The sequence below is a fragment of the Dysidea avara genome, chromosome 8, assembly GCF_963678975.1.
Source record: "Dysidea avara chromosome 8, odDysAvar1.4, whole genome shotgun sequence".
In the NCBI taxonomy this organism is placed as follows: Eukaryota; Metazoa; Porifera; class Demospongiae; order Dictyoceratida; family Dysideidae; genus Dysidea; species Dysidea avara.
In genome coordinates this window covers 36,245,831-36,261,320 of record NC_089279.1, presented here as the reverse complement: position 1 = coordinate 36,261,320, position 15,490 = coordinate 36,245,831, and the positions used below count along the sequence as shown (strand labels likewise).

General features: G+C 37.6%; 1 protein-coding gene across 1 annotated transcript; it reads left to right on the top strand.

The window, feature by feature from the left end:
• The first annotated feature begins 2,120 nt into the window (after nt 1-2,120).
• LOC136265192 (galectin-3-binding protein-like) lies at nt 2,121-12,260 on the top strand. Its single transcript, XM_066060032.1, has 4 exons — nt 2,121-2,216; nt 2,270-2,441; nt 8,429-8,568; nt 11,840-12,260. The coding sequence occupies exons 1-4, from the start codon at nt 2,156-2,158 to the stop codon at nt 12,136-12,138; spliced, it is 672 nt and encodes a 223-aa protein (XP_065916104.1). The 5' UTR covers nt 2,121-2,155; the 3' UTR covers nt 12,139-12,260.
• Nucleotides 12,261-15,490: the final 3,230 nt, after the last annotated feature.

The window sequence follows — 15,490 nt, the reverse complement described above, 5'->3', positions numbered from 1 at the left end:
TTTGCCATTTTGGCCTTTGCAGATAGTTGCAATGCCTTAAAAGCTGTTTAAAAGGCCCTGAATGTCTTAAACAACAGCATCACGATAATTATTTTAGAGGCGCTTATATGCACGAAGGTGCTGAGTGACAATTTTACACCGTACAGTTAGTAATAGTTTACAGTTTGACTTTTGTTTCAGGTGAATTTGTAATAGCTACTAGTAAAATGTGCATATTGATGAGTTTTATAAACTGATCTTGGCTTGACAAAGTTTAATGTTTTAATCAGAAGTATGACTGGCTCCTCCACAAGGTTGGGGGGGGGGGGGGAATTTGTCCCAAATGCCCCATCCTGGATCCGCCACTGGAGAGCTATCTCAAACTATCCCAACAATGTGTATAAGAGTACAGGATCTGGTCCCAGATTGATTTACTCTAATAGAACAGTCATACATTCTTTCTAATAGAACAGTAAAGTAAAGTACATGTATACTCTACTGTTATAACCGGAACAGTAATAATTTTCAAGATAGTCTGTTGTCAATATAACTAACCTCCAGCACCCAAGAACTAGAAGTGAGACAGCTATAGCTGTGGCCAAACTACTGACTGGATATATCAATAGTCGACTTGCACCTCAAAATTCTATATGGTATGCAACACATAATTTCATGAATAACTTTGATCCAGACAAGCAACAGTGTCCATTTTACTTGTCCTTGCTGTTCCAAGCATCTCAAGCCACCTAACTTTGATGTACACAACATGTACAGTCAATTGTATTTTGTAGCCATCATGTATATAATATTTTGGCCTAAATAAGTGACCACCGGACTTTGAGATTCTGTGACTTTAGCATCTCGTGGAAGGTCAAGTGTGACGACATAACCTGTACTCGCTTAAATAAAATATAAATGCATGGTAAGTATAACATCACTAGCTGATTTATTTATTTATTTACTAGCCGATCTGTAAAAAAAAAATCCCTATAGCTGATCTAGTAACATCACTAGCTGATCTGTATTAGTAGAGTAGCTTAGCATCAAATTTTGAGGAAATCATTATGAAGCGGATAAAAGCACCAATTTTTTCTGAAGGTTTGTTGAAGCATTTGGACCATTTTTAGAAGGGGTGTCACGCCCTCATTATTATTGGTCACTGCTTGTAGCAAGAAATCTGAATACCCTAATAGAGCAGTCAACCGTTAACATATATATATTGTAAATATCTCCTTTAGTAAACTGTAGCTAATAATTTGTTGTTTATTTAGTATTAGTATTGTTAATTACCAGTAAAGGCACTGCCTGTATACCGGGTCAACACAAAATTTGTACAATCATAAGATGGCTATACAAAAATAAATCTAGAATTAGCTAAGTGAGAATCTAACAATGATTTAAAACAATTAATTGAACTAGCATTTACAACATAGCTAGTCAGGTAAGCCATTCCAGTCATTGAGAATCCTATTAAAAAAATAATCAGATCTACATTTTAATCTTGAAAATGATTTAAATAGATTAAATTGATGTCACCTTGTGATGGTATTAGTAGTGCAAGAGAAGAAGTTGTGAAAGTATGAACTAAAATAATTGTTTAGAATTTTGTATAACAAAATAAGATCACCTCTTAGTCGTCGATGAGCTAAGGATGGCAATTGTAGTGAGGATAATCTTTCAGAGTAGGATTTATCAACCAGTTTTTGTTTTGCTTTTTTTGAAAGTATAAAATTGTAACAACACACAAGTAGCTAGCTACAGTAACCAACACGCTGTTACATTTTTACATGCTGTTAAATTTCTGCTCATAACTCCTCAGCAGTTGATTGCATCGAAACGAAATTTGTACTGCAGGTGCACCATAAGATAGGCTTTAAAATGATCCGTAGGGTTTGTGCTAACTCATTGTGAGTGCAGTGTTAGAGTGATTTTATCAGAGTGTCCGGAATTACCCTCATTTACCTTACCAAAAATGGTGCTTTTATCCATTCTGTAGCAAATTTTGCTAAGCTACCCTACTATTTAGAGTCACTAAATAGCCGGAAGCCTGGGACAAGGTAGTCTCGTGCCTAGCCGGGCTCGCGCTAATGCGCAAACACCGTATTAGCGCGAGCCCGGCTGGGCACGAGACTAGTCACGAGGCACGTCACACCCCCTGAGTCAAAGCTGCAACAGGATGAAGAAGATCCTTCGATTAGTCATCGCATTGGTGGTCATTGCGTCGCCTGCTTTAGCAAGTAACGGAATGCAACTTTAGGTTAGATTTAATATGCGATGTATTTTCTTGCAGAGTATGGTAATCTGAGGATTTATAACGGCGGAGATTCCGGTAGACTAGACTTTCAATTGGTTAACGGCACGTGGGGTACCGTGTGTAATAGTGGATTTGATGATGATGCTGGAGACGTGGCATGTAAACAACTAGGATATCGCCGATCTACTGATATTCTTGATAGCCAAGAGTGAGGAATTTAATTCAATGTTTGAACATAACATGATTACAAAAACTATAAAAGAGTTTCTAATGCCAACAGTGTTGGCATTAGAAACTCTTTTATAGTTTTTGTTACAGTAAGTGGGTCTGTGAAAACTTGTATTGAGCATGGATGTTGTTGCACAAACAGTGAAGCATTCCTTGTAGTAAACTCGAGTAAAGGTTTCATATGGGGCAGTTAACCAAACATGTCTAAGGCCACACCAAATAGTTTCTGGTCACCCGCCCACATGGAAAAACCTGGAACCAGTTTATGAGAATTATTATTAATATTAGTGCTGCTTAAGTGCACTTGACCCAGCAAGATGATTGTTTTACTGGAAAAGATCGAGATACTCCAATAGAGCAGTCGTACTACCCTTTTGTCCTTAACTATATAGCTGTTATTAATGCTTCTGTTACCAGTAACCAAAGTAGTTTGAGTAGCATTAACCACTAACCTAATAGCATCAGATAGGCCATAGTTTTAACTTTCCTAACAATATAATTCAAATGTGGTCCTCTAATGATTAGTCTAGTAAACTTTAAGTTACTTATCACTGAGCAATGGTATGGAAAGCCGTTAATATTCGGTAAGCTCAAACTTCAATTTTTCCAAGACTAAAATGTATGGTCCAAGATTGGCAAGTGGCAACCCTTAGTTAAAACATCAACTTTCCTACATTATCACTGAAATACACTAGCCTGGAGCACTCAATGACTCAAAACTTTGACAGTTAGCTACTTTACTTAAGGTTTACTGAAAGAAGGCTGGAATCACATAGGCTACATTTGAATGAAGAGTTTCTAATGTGTATAAGTTCATTTTGGATCATTTGAACAACTTAGCTAATAAATCATAGTATAAATACTTTTCTGACATAGCTCAGTATCACTTGGAAAGCTACATGTCCTATATAGTGCTTAGCTATAAATTGTTGTGCTCAGTTGTTTTAAAGCAGCATAGCTAGCCATGATTCATAACAATTTTCATAGTACATTTTTGCAGAAGTATAACTACTTACGCTGTTAGTTAAACTTGGCTAAAAATAAAATCAACATGAATTTGCTAAATTGAGCAAATAATAATAGTATACTGTGTGTCATCACAGTATATACATTACTGGTGTATATATGCGAGAGTCTAAAGTCCTGAAGTCCTGATCATCCACCTGCCCACATCCATTTGTTGGCTAGGTAGTGACCAGAAACTAAGGTATGCCTAAATAGGACGCTTCCACTGCCAGGATTTGTCTATAGGGGAATTCGTGAATCATATGAGTTGCGCATATTTATGAATTCTTCATGCATCACGAAAGTTTACGACACTGGACCATGGCTGGATGTATAAAACACAGTCAATGGACAAAATGTGAAAACGCTGTAGCTCTCTCAGGTACTCTTATATATTAAAGAAGGTTTAGAATTGGTTGCTGATGTGTTCTAAAGCTTTCTAGCGTGTTATTTAGTGAGAACATTTGCTAAGAGGATAGTTTTGCTCATGCCTATGCCCGATATGGACATTGGCATGACAGCCTTACTGATAAAGCTTTAGAGCTCAAACTCCTGATACAACATTGCTGTGAACTGGTTAACAACAAGTCGTGTTTAATTACAAAATTGGGCTGCTTGTTCAGTAGAAACCTCGACTTAAATATCACCATTGGAATTATGTGTTATTGAAGTTGAGGTTTCTACTAAACAAGTAGCCTTATTTTGTAATTGAACACAACTCGTTAGCCAGTTCACAGCAATGTTGTGTCGGGAGTTTGAGCTTCAAAGCTTTAACAGTAAGGCTGTTATGCCAATGTCCGTATCAGGCATGGGCACAAACAAAGCCACCCTTGTAGCAATTTTTCTCACTAATATCTCGCTAGAATGCTTTTAAAAACATTAGTAACTAATTTCTAAACCTTCGTTAATACATAAGAGTACCTCATAGGGTTGCCTTTTCACGTTTTGTCCAGTTACCCAATGAATTTATACGTCCAGTTTTGGGCGGTTTTATTTATGTTCCGTATACTTCAAGTCACAAATTCCCCTATATTCGCATGCAATGATTTAGTATGGACTGATGTTATTAAATTATTGATTTTCCTACATCAGGTTTTAAGTTATATATATATTTTTTAATTCAGCAGCTGTAGATTTTGGCTCTACCTATAGTCATGCTTGTACTCACCTGAGCCCCCATTCACCTGAGCCCCACTAAAAACAGTAATATCAAAGAGGTGAACATGTGTTCGCTCCCAATGGTTATGTACTGGAACAAGCATATTTTCATGTTGTAAATGTGTTTGTGTGCCTGAATCATCCATACTGAATGTGTGAGATACTTTTAAAGCCTCATAACTCACTTGTTCTTGCTGGTATCAAAGCATTTTTTGACTATTAGTTCTGGTTCATGTATCAAGAGCTATTAACAAGAAAGAAGGGCTCAGGTGAACACAAACTGGCTAAAGTCCGAAGTCACCCTACGACAAACATATAGTCCAGTTCCAACTGTCTATCGCTATAACTCCAAGACTATTTATCACATAAGGCTGAAACTTTCTTTTAATTGTGTTTTGTTACAAAAGTACTGTTGTGCGTAGATCAACAGCTTTAATTTCCCGTCACAAATAAAGACTGTATTGTACTTCTGTACAGGAAAGCTTATATAGGCTCAAAGGTGGTTTCATTTCCTAGTATTCCCATTGGGATTTACCACCCAAAAAGAAAACCTTTGCAGGGCCTGTAGACTACCAGGAATAGCGTTTCTTTTCAACTTGAAAGGGGACATGTCCCCTACATGTCCCCTACATATGCAAACAAAAATGATTGGCAGCTTCAAGGCTTTGTTGAGTGAATTTGCAGGAAATAAAACTTATAAAACAATGGTTGAAAAAGAGATTCTCTGTATTATACGGTTTGTTTAGCAAGTGCTACCTTAGTAAGAATTGCGACAAAGTATCTCATAAATTACTGAATCCAAAATTACAACAACTTAATTAATTGATGTATTATGTTACACCAAGGTTTCTATTGTGTCATTCTAACACCTCCTATGAAGCATTTATGCCTAGAAGACGATGGTATGTGGTATCTAACTGTCTTAGAAATGGTCAGCCAGCAATGAAAAGAAACATTGTAGCTATGCTTTGCAGCGAAGAGTATTCGAAAGGCTGCATGGGAAACCCCACTCAATAATATACCTGCCTCTCAAGGCTGAGATGACCATAGTGATAACCAATTAACTAGTGTGGTTAACCACTGAGTCTCTTGGTAATTATTACTAAGCGACTTCTGTTGGAGTTTCTTCAGGAATAAGAAACTTGTAGCATTGCTAATTTCTAATACAACATAAAGCCTATTAGCTAAAATGTGACCCAGTCTGGGAAAACCGGGCTTATTGCCTATTTAAAAGTATCGAGAAATGCCAGTTTTAAGTATTTAGTGTGTCGTAGCTGGCCAATGGTTGAAGCTATGTGTACCAAATTTTCACACGTTTTACACCAATTCCTTACCTTCCACAGCATCCACTGTGCAAGTAGCCAACAACTAAGTTTCCCGCCATTTTAGATAGTTTTCAAACCAAGGTTGGCTGTATCAGGTGAGCTGCAAAATGGGTGGGAGGCAGGGGGCCTGGAAGGTGGGCAAGATGGTGTTCAAAATTTGAAAAGGAAGGCGTAAGGATAAAAATAGGCCAAGCTTTGAGCCATTGAGGTCTCAAAATTGGCTTAAATGAAAGGAAATTCACAGCAGAGGTACTTATTCAACACCACAGAGCTGTACAGCCACATGCAGTCATCCCCAGGCTAACCAGAGCTCCATTAAGGCCCCACACCGCACGTACGGATCGCCACTGGGCTTGGGAAAAGCAGTAAGCAAAACCAGACCACTCAAATCTAGCTGATTTTGATTGTGGAATTAGATAGTTTATTGATGTAGCTTTGTGTCCAGGGTGAAAAATTGAATCTGCTGACATGGGCGATAAGACTGGTTTTCTCAGACTGGGTCACATACAACTGTGTCATGTGAGATCACGTGATCCACCCAATAATACAAAGTTACAAACTGGCTGCTGTGGCTGTTCTAAGTGGCTAGTACTACTTCAGGACGTGTTTCATGGCTGAAATAGGTAAGTTAGCTTGTATGGAGTATCTGGCTATAAATCTGTAGTTGTATGTGACCCAGTCTGGGAAAACCAGGCTTATCGCCTATTTAAAAGTATCAAGAAATGCCGGTTTTAAAGTATTTAGTGTGTTGTAGCTCGCCAATGGTTGAAGCTATGTGTACCAAATTTTCACATGTTTTACACCAATTCCTTACCTTCCACAGCATCCACTGTGCAAGTAGCCAACAACTAAGTTTCCCACCATTTTAGATAGTTGAGGTTGGCTGTATCAGGCGAACTGCAAAATGGGTGGGAGGTGGGGGGCTGGAAGGTGGGCAAGATGGTGTTCAAAATTGAAAAGGAAGGCGTAGGGATGAAAACAGGCCAAGTTTTAAGCCATTGAGGTCTCAAAATAGGCTAAAATGAAAGGAAATTCACAGCAGAGGTACTTATTCAACACCACAGAGCTGTATAGCCACAAACAGTCATCCCCAGGCTGACCAGAGCTCCATTAAGGCCCCACACCACACGTATGGATCGCCACTGGGCTTGGGAAAAGCAACCAGCAAAACCAGACCTCTCAAGTCTAGCTGATTTTGATTGTAGGATCAGATAGTTTATTGATGTAGCTTTGTGTCTAGGGTGAAAAATGGAATCTGCTGACATGGGTGATAAGACCGGTTTTCTCAGACTGGGTCACAAATATTATTTCCAGATGAGTTAGCTAGCTGTATGGTGGCTGGTTTTTAGAAGTAACATAACATCAACTTGTTTCACTATTTATATCTATGGTCCAGTTTGAAGTTAAAATTTCCATGGTACAGCCAACTTGCTCAAAGAACACATTTTCATATGTGGCTCAGTGTTTCTAATAGAACACACACCTGATACAAAACAGTTGATGTTCTGCTACTTTTAAAAGCCAGGTGCCATGCAGCTAACTATAGGCTCAACAGTGCATAAATTAATGTTATATAGTATGCTATTTGTTTTGCAATGATCAGAGTTGGGGGTAACTAGTTACTTTTGTAACTAAGTTACGTAACTGATTACTTTTAAAGTAACTAGTAATATAACTAGTTACTTGCTTTGTAACTAGTAACTTGTAACTAGGAGTAATTGTCTGAAAAGTAACTAAGTTACAATAGTAACTAATTACAATAGTTACATTAGTTACATTGTAACTACAACTAATTTTGCCGTAAAAGCAAGAGCACTTCAATTTTTGTGTCATATATGCTACAGACACATTAAGTAGACAGATTCTGTGTACTGTTCTCTATGATTCAGCTTGGGTAACAGACGTAGCAATATTTAGAATTGACCTGAAATAGCCACAGAAATATTATTGTAAGTGCACTTATGTAATGCATCCCTTAATGATGCATAACTGAGCAAAATTCATGTTACAAAAGCTAAAACAAGTCATAATTTGTACTACGAAAGTAACTAGTAACTAGAGTACTTAGTTACCTTTTGAAAGTAACTGTAACTGTAACTAAGTTACATGGGATAACAGTAACGTGTAACTAGTAACTAGTTACTTTTCTGAAGTAACTACCCCAACTCTGGCAATGATGCATACAGAATTGTGCAATTTTGTACTTCATAATTAGTGAATTCTTTGTAATTCTCTAATTATGCTGCTAAGGAAACACTATTCAAACAAACTGCTTTATATGCATAGAACTATCTTCTCAAACTGTTTTATAGTTATCTATCCATAAATTCTGTCAACAAAGCCACAAGGCTGCCCTACATTTTAATTTGTGTAAGAATGAGACACTTTCCTTTTCAGCTAGGCTATTCCTGAGAACGCCAATCAATACGGCAGTACATAATGAGGTAGTGTATTATGTTTATCACATTGCCTCCTACAGGTTTCCCCCGTCTACTGCTCCAGTTGTAATTTGTGAGACTATCTGTGGTGGATATGAAGATAAGCTGATAGACTGTTTCATATCATTTTGTGATTCCTTCTATCAGTGTGAACACTCTGATGATGTCGGGGTGACATGTAGTAAGTGATGACAATGGTTGTATGGTTAGATGTTCACAAGCAACTTTTCAAAGGGTTATGCAAATAAGATATTTGCAGTACCAGATTGTGCACCTTACACTGTTGCTGTATTTGATTACAAGCTGCACCACATTCTTAATGCTGCCCTTGAATAGCTACCGTGGTTATTGTTGGAATTTGTCGAAAAGTGTTTTGCCAGTGGAATACTGGATTTTTATAAGTATACACTATTCTGTAGTATTGTTCAGTGACAAGTGTAGAAAGTGTAGATTATTCCAAATGACATCATGCGTATTTTATCAAACAGTATATACGGTAGTAATGTTTAGAGATTTCCCAAAAGTGACAGGCACCGCCTAAAATGTTACCTTTAAAAATCATCCTAGAAACATCTTGCGTGACAAAAATAACCTTTACAGAATAATATTAGTCCATCAAATACATAAGAAAACACAGGCAGCCGTATTTGGAATTTTAAAAATCACCAAAACTCAATTTTTTTCTGCCTGCCTGCCTATCTGCCTGCCTGCCTGCCTGCCTGCCTGCCTGCCTGCCTGCCTGCCTGCCTGCCTGCCTGCCTGCCTGCCTGCCTGCCTGCCTGCCTGCCTGCCTGCCTGCCTGCCTGCCTGCCTGCCTGCCTGCCTGCCTGCCTGCCTGCCTGCCTGCCTGCCTGCCTGCCTGCCTGCCTGCCTGCCTGCCTGCCTGCCTGCCTGCCTGCCTGCCTGCCTGCCTGCCTGCCTGCCTGCCTGACCACAGTTGCAAGGCTGGAGGCCAAATGAAGCAGCACACAGCCACCATTTTACTCCACATTAACAAATTCACCAGTGGTATGTGCCTTTTTAGGATGCTAACAAGTGTGTGCCCTCTGTGTCTTATCTTTCATTTATCTGATAGTCGTCTTCTTCATGATGCAATGAAACCATATCAGGGTTTTAATTTTCTGTGTCAACACCTTCCTCGAGCAGCATATTTAGATGCCACGAATTATTCAAAGCACTTATACTCAGTAGATACCTTAGTAGGTTCAAGACAATGCCCATTCATGGTCTTGGTTGATTAATGACAATCGAATGCAGAGACCATACAGTATATATATTTACTCAATCATGATCCCTTATTATTGGTATAGCTGCATTCATAATGTTAGTAGAATGAAAAATATGAGATAGTGAAATGTGAAGAGATACTCTAATACAACAGTCACCCTAATAGAACAGTCATCTTGGATAGCTCTATATAATTTAAGAATATGTTAAACTAACTACAAACTTGTACTTAAAAATGATGTAAGGTTCCAAGCGATGAAACAAGAGATGAATGATGGTATTACAGCATAGCTATATACCATGATTGTTATAACATGCCAATGTAGGGATTTTCCCACCAAGCAATGCTGTAATATATACCATTGTTACACTACATTTTATTGCTTGGATCCCTCAAATTAAAAATTAGTCAGTCAGTCAATGAGAATATCCAGAAGAAATTTTGTAGAAACTCATTGGAAACATTTTGAAGAATGCATGCTTAGACTTGGTTGTGCACATCCAATACTGCCAAGGTATTGTAAGGAAAGTTATGGTATATAGAATGTCAGCCTTTGTGATCTCTGCTATATACGATACTGAATAGTTGTTGGTTTTAACCTACTGTATGCAATCTACACCTGGGCCTTCATAGGGCAATACAGCTTTGCTCTACTTAAAATTTTTTGAAAGGAATACTGGTTAGTAGCTGCGGCTACTATAACTTTCAGCAAGGAAAACCTGTGGCTACTATGTGAAGGCAGCTACTATGGGCTTGTGTGGCAGCAGCCCGCAGCGTTTATGGATTAATGAGTGACTGACCTTGTTTAATCATCCTTCAATACTATCATTCATTAATTAACTTCTCTCAAAAACGTTATTTCCTGGCTTAAAACAACTCCTTTGCCTGGTTTCTGCTTCAAATGTGTCTTATCAACACTTGGATCAGTATATTCCGATACAAGCTGCAGCTCTTATCCGAGGGAAGCTCTTATGACAATAATTCTAAGCTGTGGAGCTGCTACTATCCAGGGGTGGCTATTGTGTGAGTTGTGACTATTAACTGGTCAAATACGGTATTATATTGCTAAAATGACTTTAATGTTTGTAACAGATTACTAATTTTGCTTCTCTGCTTACTTTTGCTGGGAAAAAGCTTGCCCGCCCTCCCTAGTGTTCACCCTTTTGAGGCTTGGCTAATGCTATGCTTAAACAAGTAAATGTGGTGGGAGATGGACTTTGCACAAAGAAATAAAGACCGTATAACAGTAAGTACCGGCAAAACTAATATTTTGACGATTTGCTATAAAATTGCAGTTGGCAAAATGCTTTCACTGAAAAATTGGCAGTGCACTGAGGTTGTACATGGTGTAAGCTGGCAGAAGGACTAATCAATACATGTACAGTACTCCCTCATTTTTTCAAACACATGCTGAATCCGAACAGTAGAAATGACTGCTCTTGTCTAAGATGTATGTTCTATTAGAGTATTTGAACAGGGCTCTGTATATAAATGAACGGACTTTGATTTTCCGAACTTCTTGATTGTCTGAACATGCCTTGGTCCCATGGAGGTTGGATAATCGAGGGAACACTGTACAATCCTTTTTGAGCAAACTTATATATCTGGCTGGGTCACTTTAACAGGATCAGGTCATCTGGGTCTGACCCTTTTTATAGAATATATGGTTCCTGCTTCAGCCCAATTTCTTCGTGAACCACACCCACTTATCAGGATCATGTGTTTCTGTCATACGTAGAGCCTCACCCATTTTGTGCATGAATCCATGTATGTGGAACCACACTCACTAATTGAGTACAACTTCTAGTATAGTCCTACAGCAGGCAGCTTCTGTTGTGAGCACACCTATTTTTGCATGCATAGAATTTACCAGTACAAGGTGTGCTAAGTAATATCCATAACCATTAGCCACACTTGAAACAAATGCCATCAAAAGCTTGGACACAAGGTATGACAATAATATTGACAAATTTTAAATTAGGCAGTTTGGTAACATACCAATCACCAAATTTAATTTATCGCCGAATTTTGTTGTTATATGGTATATGTGTGTTCTATTAGAGTGATGAGGTAATGAGTCATCTGGAATTTTAGAACTAAGTGTCATTTTAACTAAGAGTATATAATGGCCCTCCCCATCATATACTCTTGTTTTAACAGAGAATTAATCTAGTAGATGATACAAATCATAGATTATGATCTGTAAATGTTTATTTCTTCATAGCTGATAGTCTCACTGCTGGGGAGGTCATAGGGATCATAGTTGGAACATTGTTTTTCTTCGCCTTCATCACTTCCATGATAACATTGTGTGTGTGCTGCTTCATCCCCACTTGTCCCTGCTACTACAGGGGACATGCTTACTACAATGTACGTACCGTACTAGTGGAGCCACCACAAGTTGTCACAACTACTGCAACTGTTGCTGCTCCTCCTGCATATGGTAAACCAGTTGGTTATTCTACTATGCCACAAACAGGATATCAACCTGTCCCCCCACCTCCTACCACACAATATTATTAACTGTATACACATTAACTGTGTAGTGCTATTAATTGTGTGTCTGTTTGCTTCGATTTGTATACACTTTTCTACATAACAAGATGCTGTGTTTGTTATTATTAAAATACTACGATTGTGAACAACACTGTACCACGCTAGTTTGTGACAACTACCCATCAATACACCAGTTACTTAAAGTAATATTTATTGAGCAATTGCATACAGACACACTTTAATTGATGACCATTTGTCAAGCACACTAGTTGTATGTGTTCAAGGAGCTGGGGTGGAGTGGAAGATATTGTGTTTAACAGGCAAACCTAAGGTTAGTGTTAGGGTTGGGTTCAGCTTTGGTTTCTTCTTCAACCTGGCTGTAGGTATACAGGTTACACATTTATAAGATAGAAAGTGGGAAAGGTGGTACACACTCGGTGGTAATTAATAGCTGCTATCGCTTTCCAGGAGTGATAGGGCCAGGGTTAAGATATGTGGAAGTCAGACTGCATGCTGAATGATATCATTAAATTGTACATTTCATGGAATGGGCAGCCATGTGGTAATAGTTGCCTTTAAATTTTTGTTCTAAAATTCATGATCAGTGCTGAACTGAATTAATTGCCTATGACTTTATAAAATATTACTCCAAGATCTCTATTGTACAATCCCAGTATATGCAACAAAGAAATTCTGTCAGTTATATCCCTATAAATACTGTGTATCACTTGTCAGTAAGGTTTCTTCCTATAGGGTGGCTATAGGATAATAACAAAACACTCTGCCTTGGTAGCAAAATCAAAGCCTGATATTAATTACATTCCCCACATCAATTTCAGCCTTACAAACAGTATAATGGACATTGTTGGTAGCTATATTGTTTGTTCTCATCCCTATATAGGTACAACAAAAACATAGATGGGCAGGAAGAGATTATGTTATACTGATAAATTTTGTTAATAGCTTTTGTATAGTGGCAGATGCCTTTAGCATTCCAACTGATATCATGAACCATCAACTTCTTTGATGAAACATTCAAAGTGTGTGATTTGAGCAATGATAAGAAATGATGACACACATAAAATCTATGCAGTCATTACAACTGTTAAAAACTGTCATGATTCATATACATGCATGTGCATGTTCTATTATAACCCACATGTGATTTCAGTACTGCATTGCTTGTTAGTTGTCTTTATCACCATAATGTGCTGCTGCTGCTTCAACTACCACAAGAGACGTAGGAAATGCTCTTACTATAGTGTTGTTAGTAGCTTACAAGTCACTAGAGCTAATGTCACTACATTGGAACTGTCACTGATGAATCATGACAGATGTAATGTAATAGATTTTAATATGTATAATCCTGTCATCAGTATTGTTTCTTAACATTGCTCAATCACACACTTTGAATGTTTCATCAGTCAAAGAAGTTGATATCAGTTAGAATGCTATAAAGGCATCTGCTAGCTATATGCTATTAACGAAGTATATTTCCAGTATAATTATTATAATCTCTTCCTGCCCACCTGTGTTTTTGTTGTATATGCCTACATTATAGGGATGAGAACAAGCAATATAGCTACCAACAATGTCCATATACTGTTCGTAAGGCTGAAACTGATGTGGGGTCTGTCTCCCACCTAATAATAATGTACGTATTTGTGTGGTATTTAAAGTGTTTGTATTTGCTTTTGTATACACTATAGAATTACAATTTGTAATGCAATCGTTTGTATAGCCATAACTACAGTAATGATTATTATATTGCAATGCTAATAAATTCATTGGAATCTGTGGCAACCACTTCACATCTACAGTACACCAACCAATTGGATACATTAACAATTGGTTATGTGAGGGGAAGCAACATCATCTCAGGCATGGATATCTGCATGGGATATTTTCAGAATATATATGTGACTGAGTTTGACAAAACCACTGCAGGCTTCCACATGCACGCATCAGTTTCATGGCTTTGAAGGACCATATAACTTAATGTAGGAGTATGCCATCAATTTTGAATTTTGACCTGTATACTACACTGTTAATTGAAGAGTAACCACCACTCTAAAGTGTTCCCAGTGTATGGAGGATTTGACACCCTGGAGAGTTATAACCAACACTCTTATGAGAACCATTACTCTGAAGAGTAAGTGACACCACCTTCAGAGCATGTGTCACTCCTTTAGAGTAATGGTTACTCTCCATGGGTATTACTATTATGAGAATTCATTCTTTAAGTGTTGTGGTTACTCTTCATTGTAACAGTGTATAAACATAATTGTGTGCTAGTGTCTTGCTATAAGTACCTTATTAGACTGTTGACCATAACTATACTAGTTGGTATGCTAAGTGCATGACTTTAGGCAAATATCACTAGCTATCATGCCTCTAATATAGGCAAATTGATTTGATCGGCTAACTAACATATTGAGACCATAATTCATCCTTCTATATAGACATATAATTAATATAGAGGCATACTTTGATTATTGTAAGAATTAGCTATAGCTACCTCTCTTATAGTCATAGTATGTGAAAATTAATTGACTATATAAAGCAATACCACAATTAAGTAGAGATACAACCCACAATTGATCATGTAAAGAATTCATGCCCTCATCTGGAGCAATAATACAATATAGTGTCAGTATAGACAAAATTTTTATTGCTATATTAATTATTTGATAATTAGCAAAGCCCTTTAGGGTAAAATGCTAATGTACAAAAAAAGAGTATAAATCATGTAAACGAACCCTTAAAAATGTTCAAATCTAAACTGTCATGGCCAGATCCACGAATTATTCCAGTTGGGGATTGCTGTAAGTTTGTTCTAGACTAAGTGTACAATTGTTAAAGAGTGGTTGTAGCCGTATAGTTTAGGCCTTTAGGGAGATGGCACTGGTAGATACGTTTAGAAATGTATTAACTTGTTCTCTGAAAAACTTCAACAGTTGCATCAAACGTGACTTTTTCAAGTGATAGCCAAATTCAATGTTAGTAACATGTTGGTATGATTTCTCCTCTATAAGGTCTGTTTAACATAAAAACATGAATTATATATGATATATCTTGTGTACACCCTCCAGTGCCTAACTAGTAAAGTAGATAATATCTAACCAACGTATATATATAGCTAGCTCCTTAACAATAAGTTTACTTTTGACATACTGATCAGTGTTCTGTATACAGTAGTTATGTGAGATTGTGTTGAGTACATTGCATTCTGTTCATAATGAAGGTGCTGATCAGATGACAAAAGCAGGATCTCTAATGAGTTCAGTTATAGCTCTGCCTAATGATTTCCTGTTTGGATGTCCAAGCAGGAAATTAATCAGTGTCATAACAGAGGTCATGTTCATGATCTGAACTCTGA

Coding starts and splice junctions, on each gene's coding strand:
- LOC136265192 (XM_066060032.1), top strand. CDS start 2,156: ATGAAGAAGATCCTTCGATTAGTCATCGCATTGGTGGTCATTGCGTCG. Junction 2,442..8,428: donor GATATTCTTGATAGCCAAGA/GTGAGGAATTTA, acceptor TGCCTCCTACAG/GTTTCCCCCGTCTACTGCTC. Junction 8,569..11,839: donor TGATGTCGGGGTGACATGTA/GTAAGTGATGAC, acceptor ATTTCTTCATAG/CTGATAGTCTCACTGCTGGG.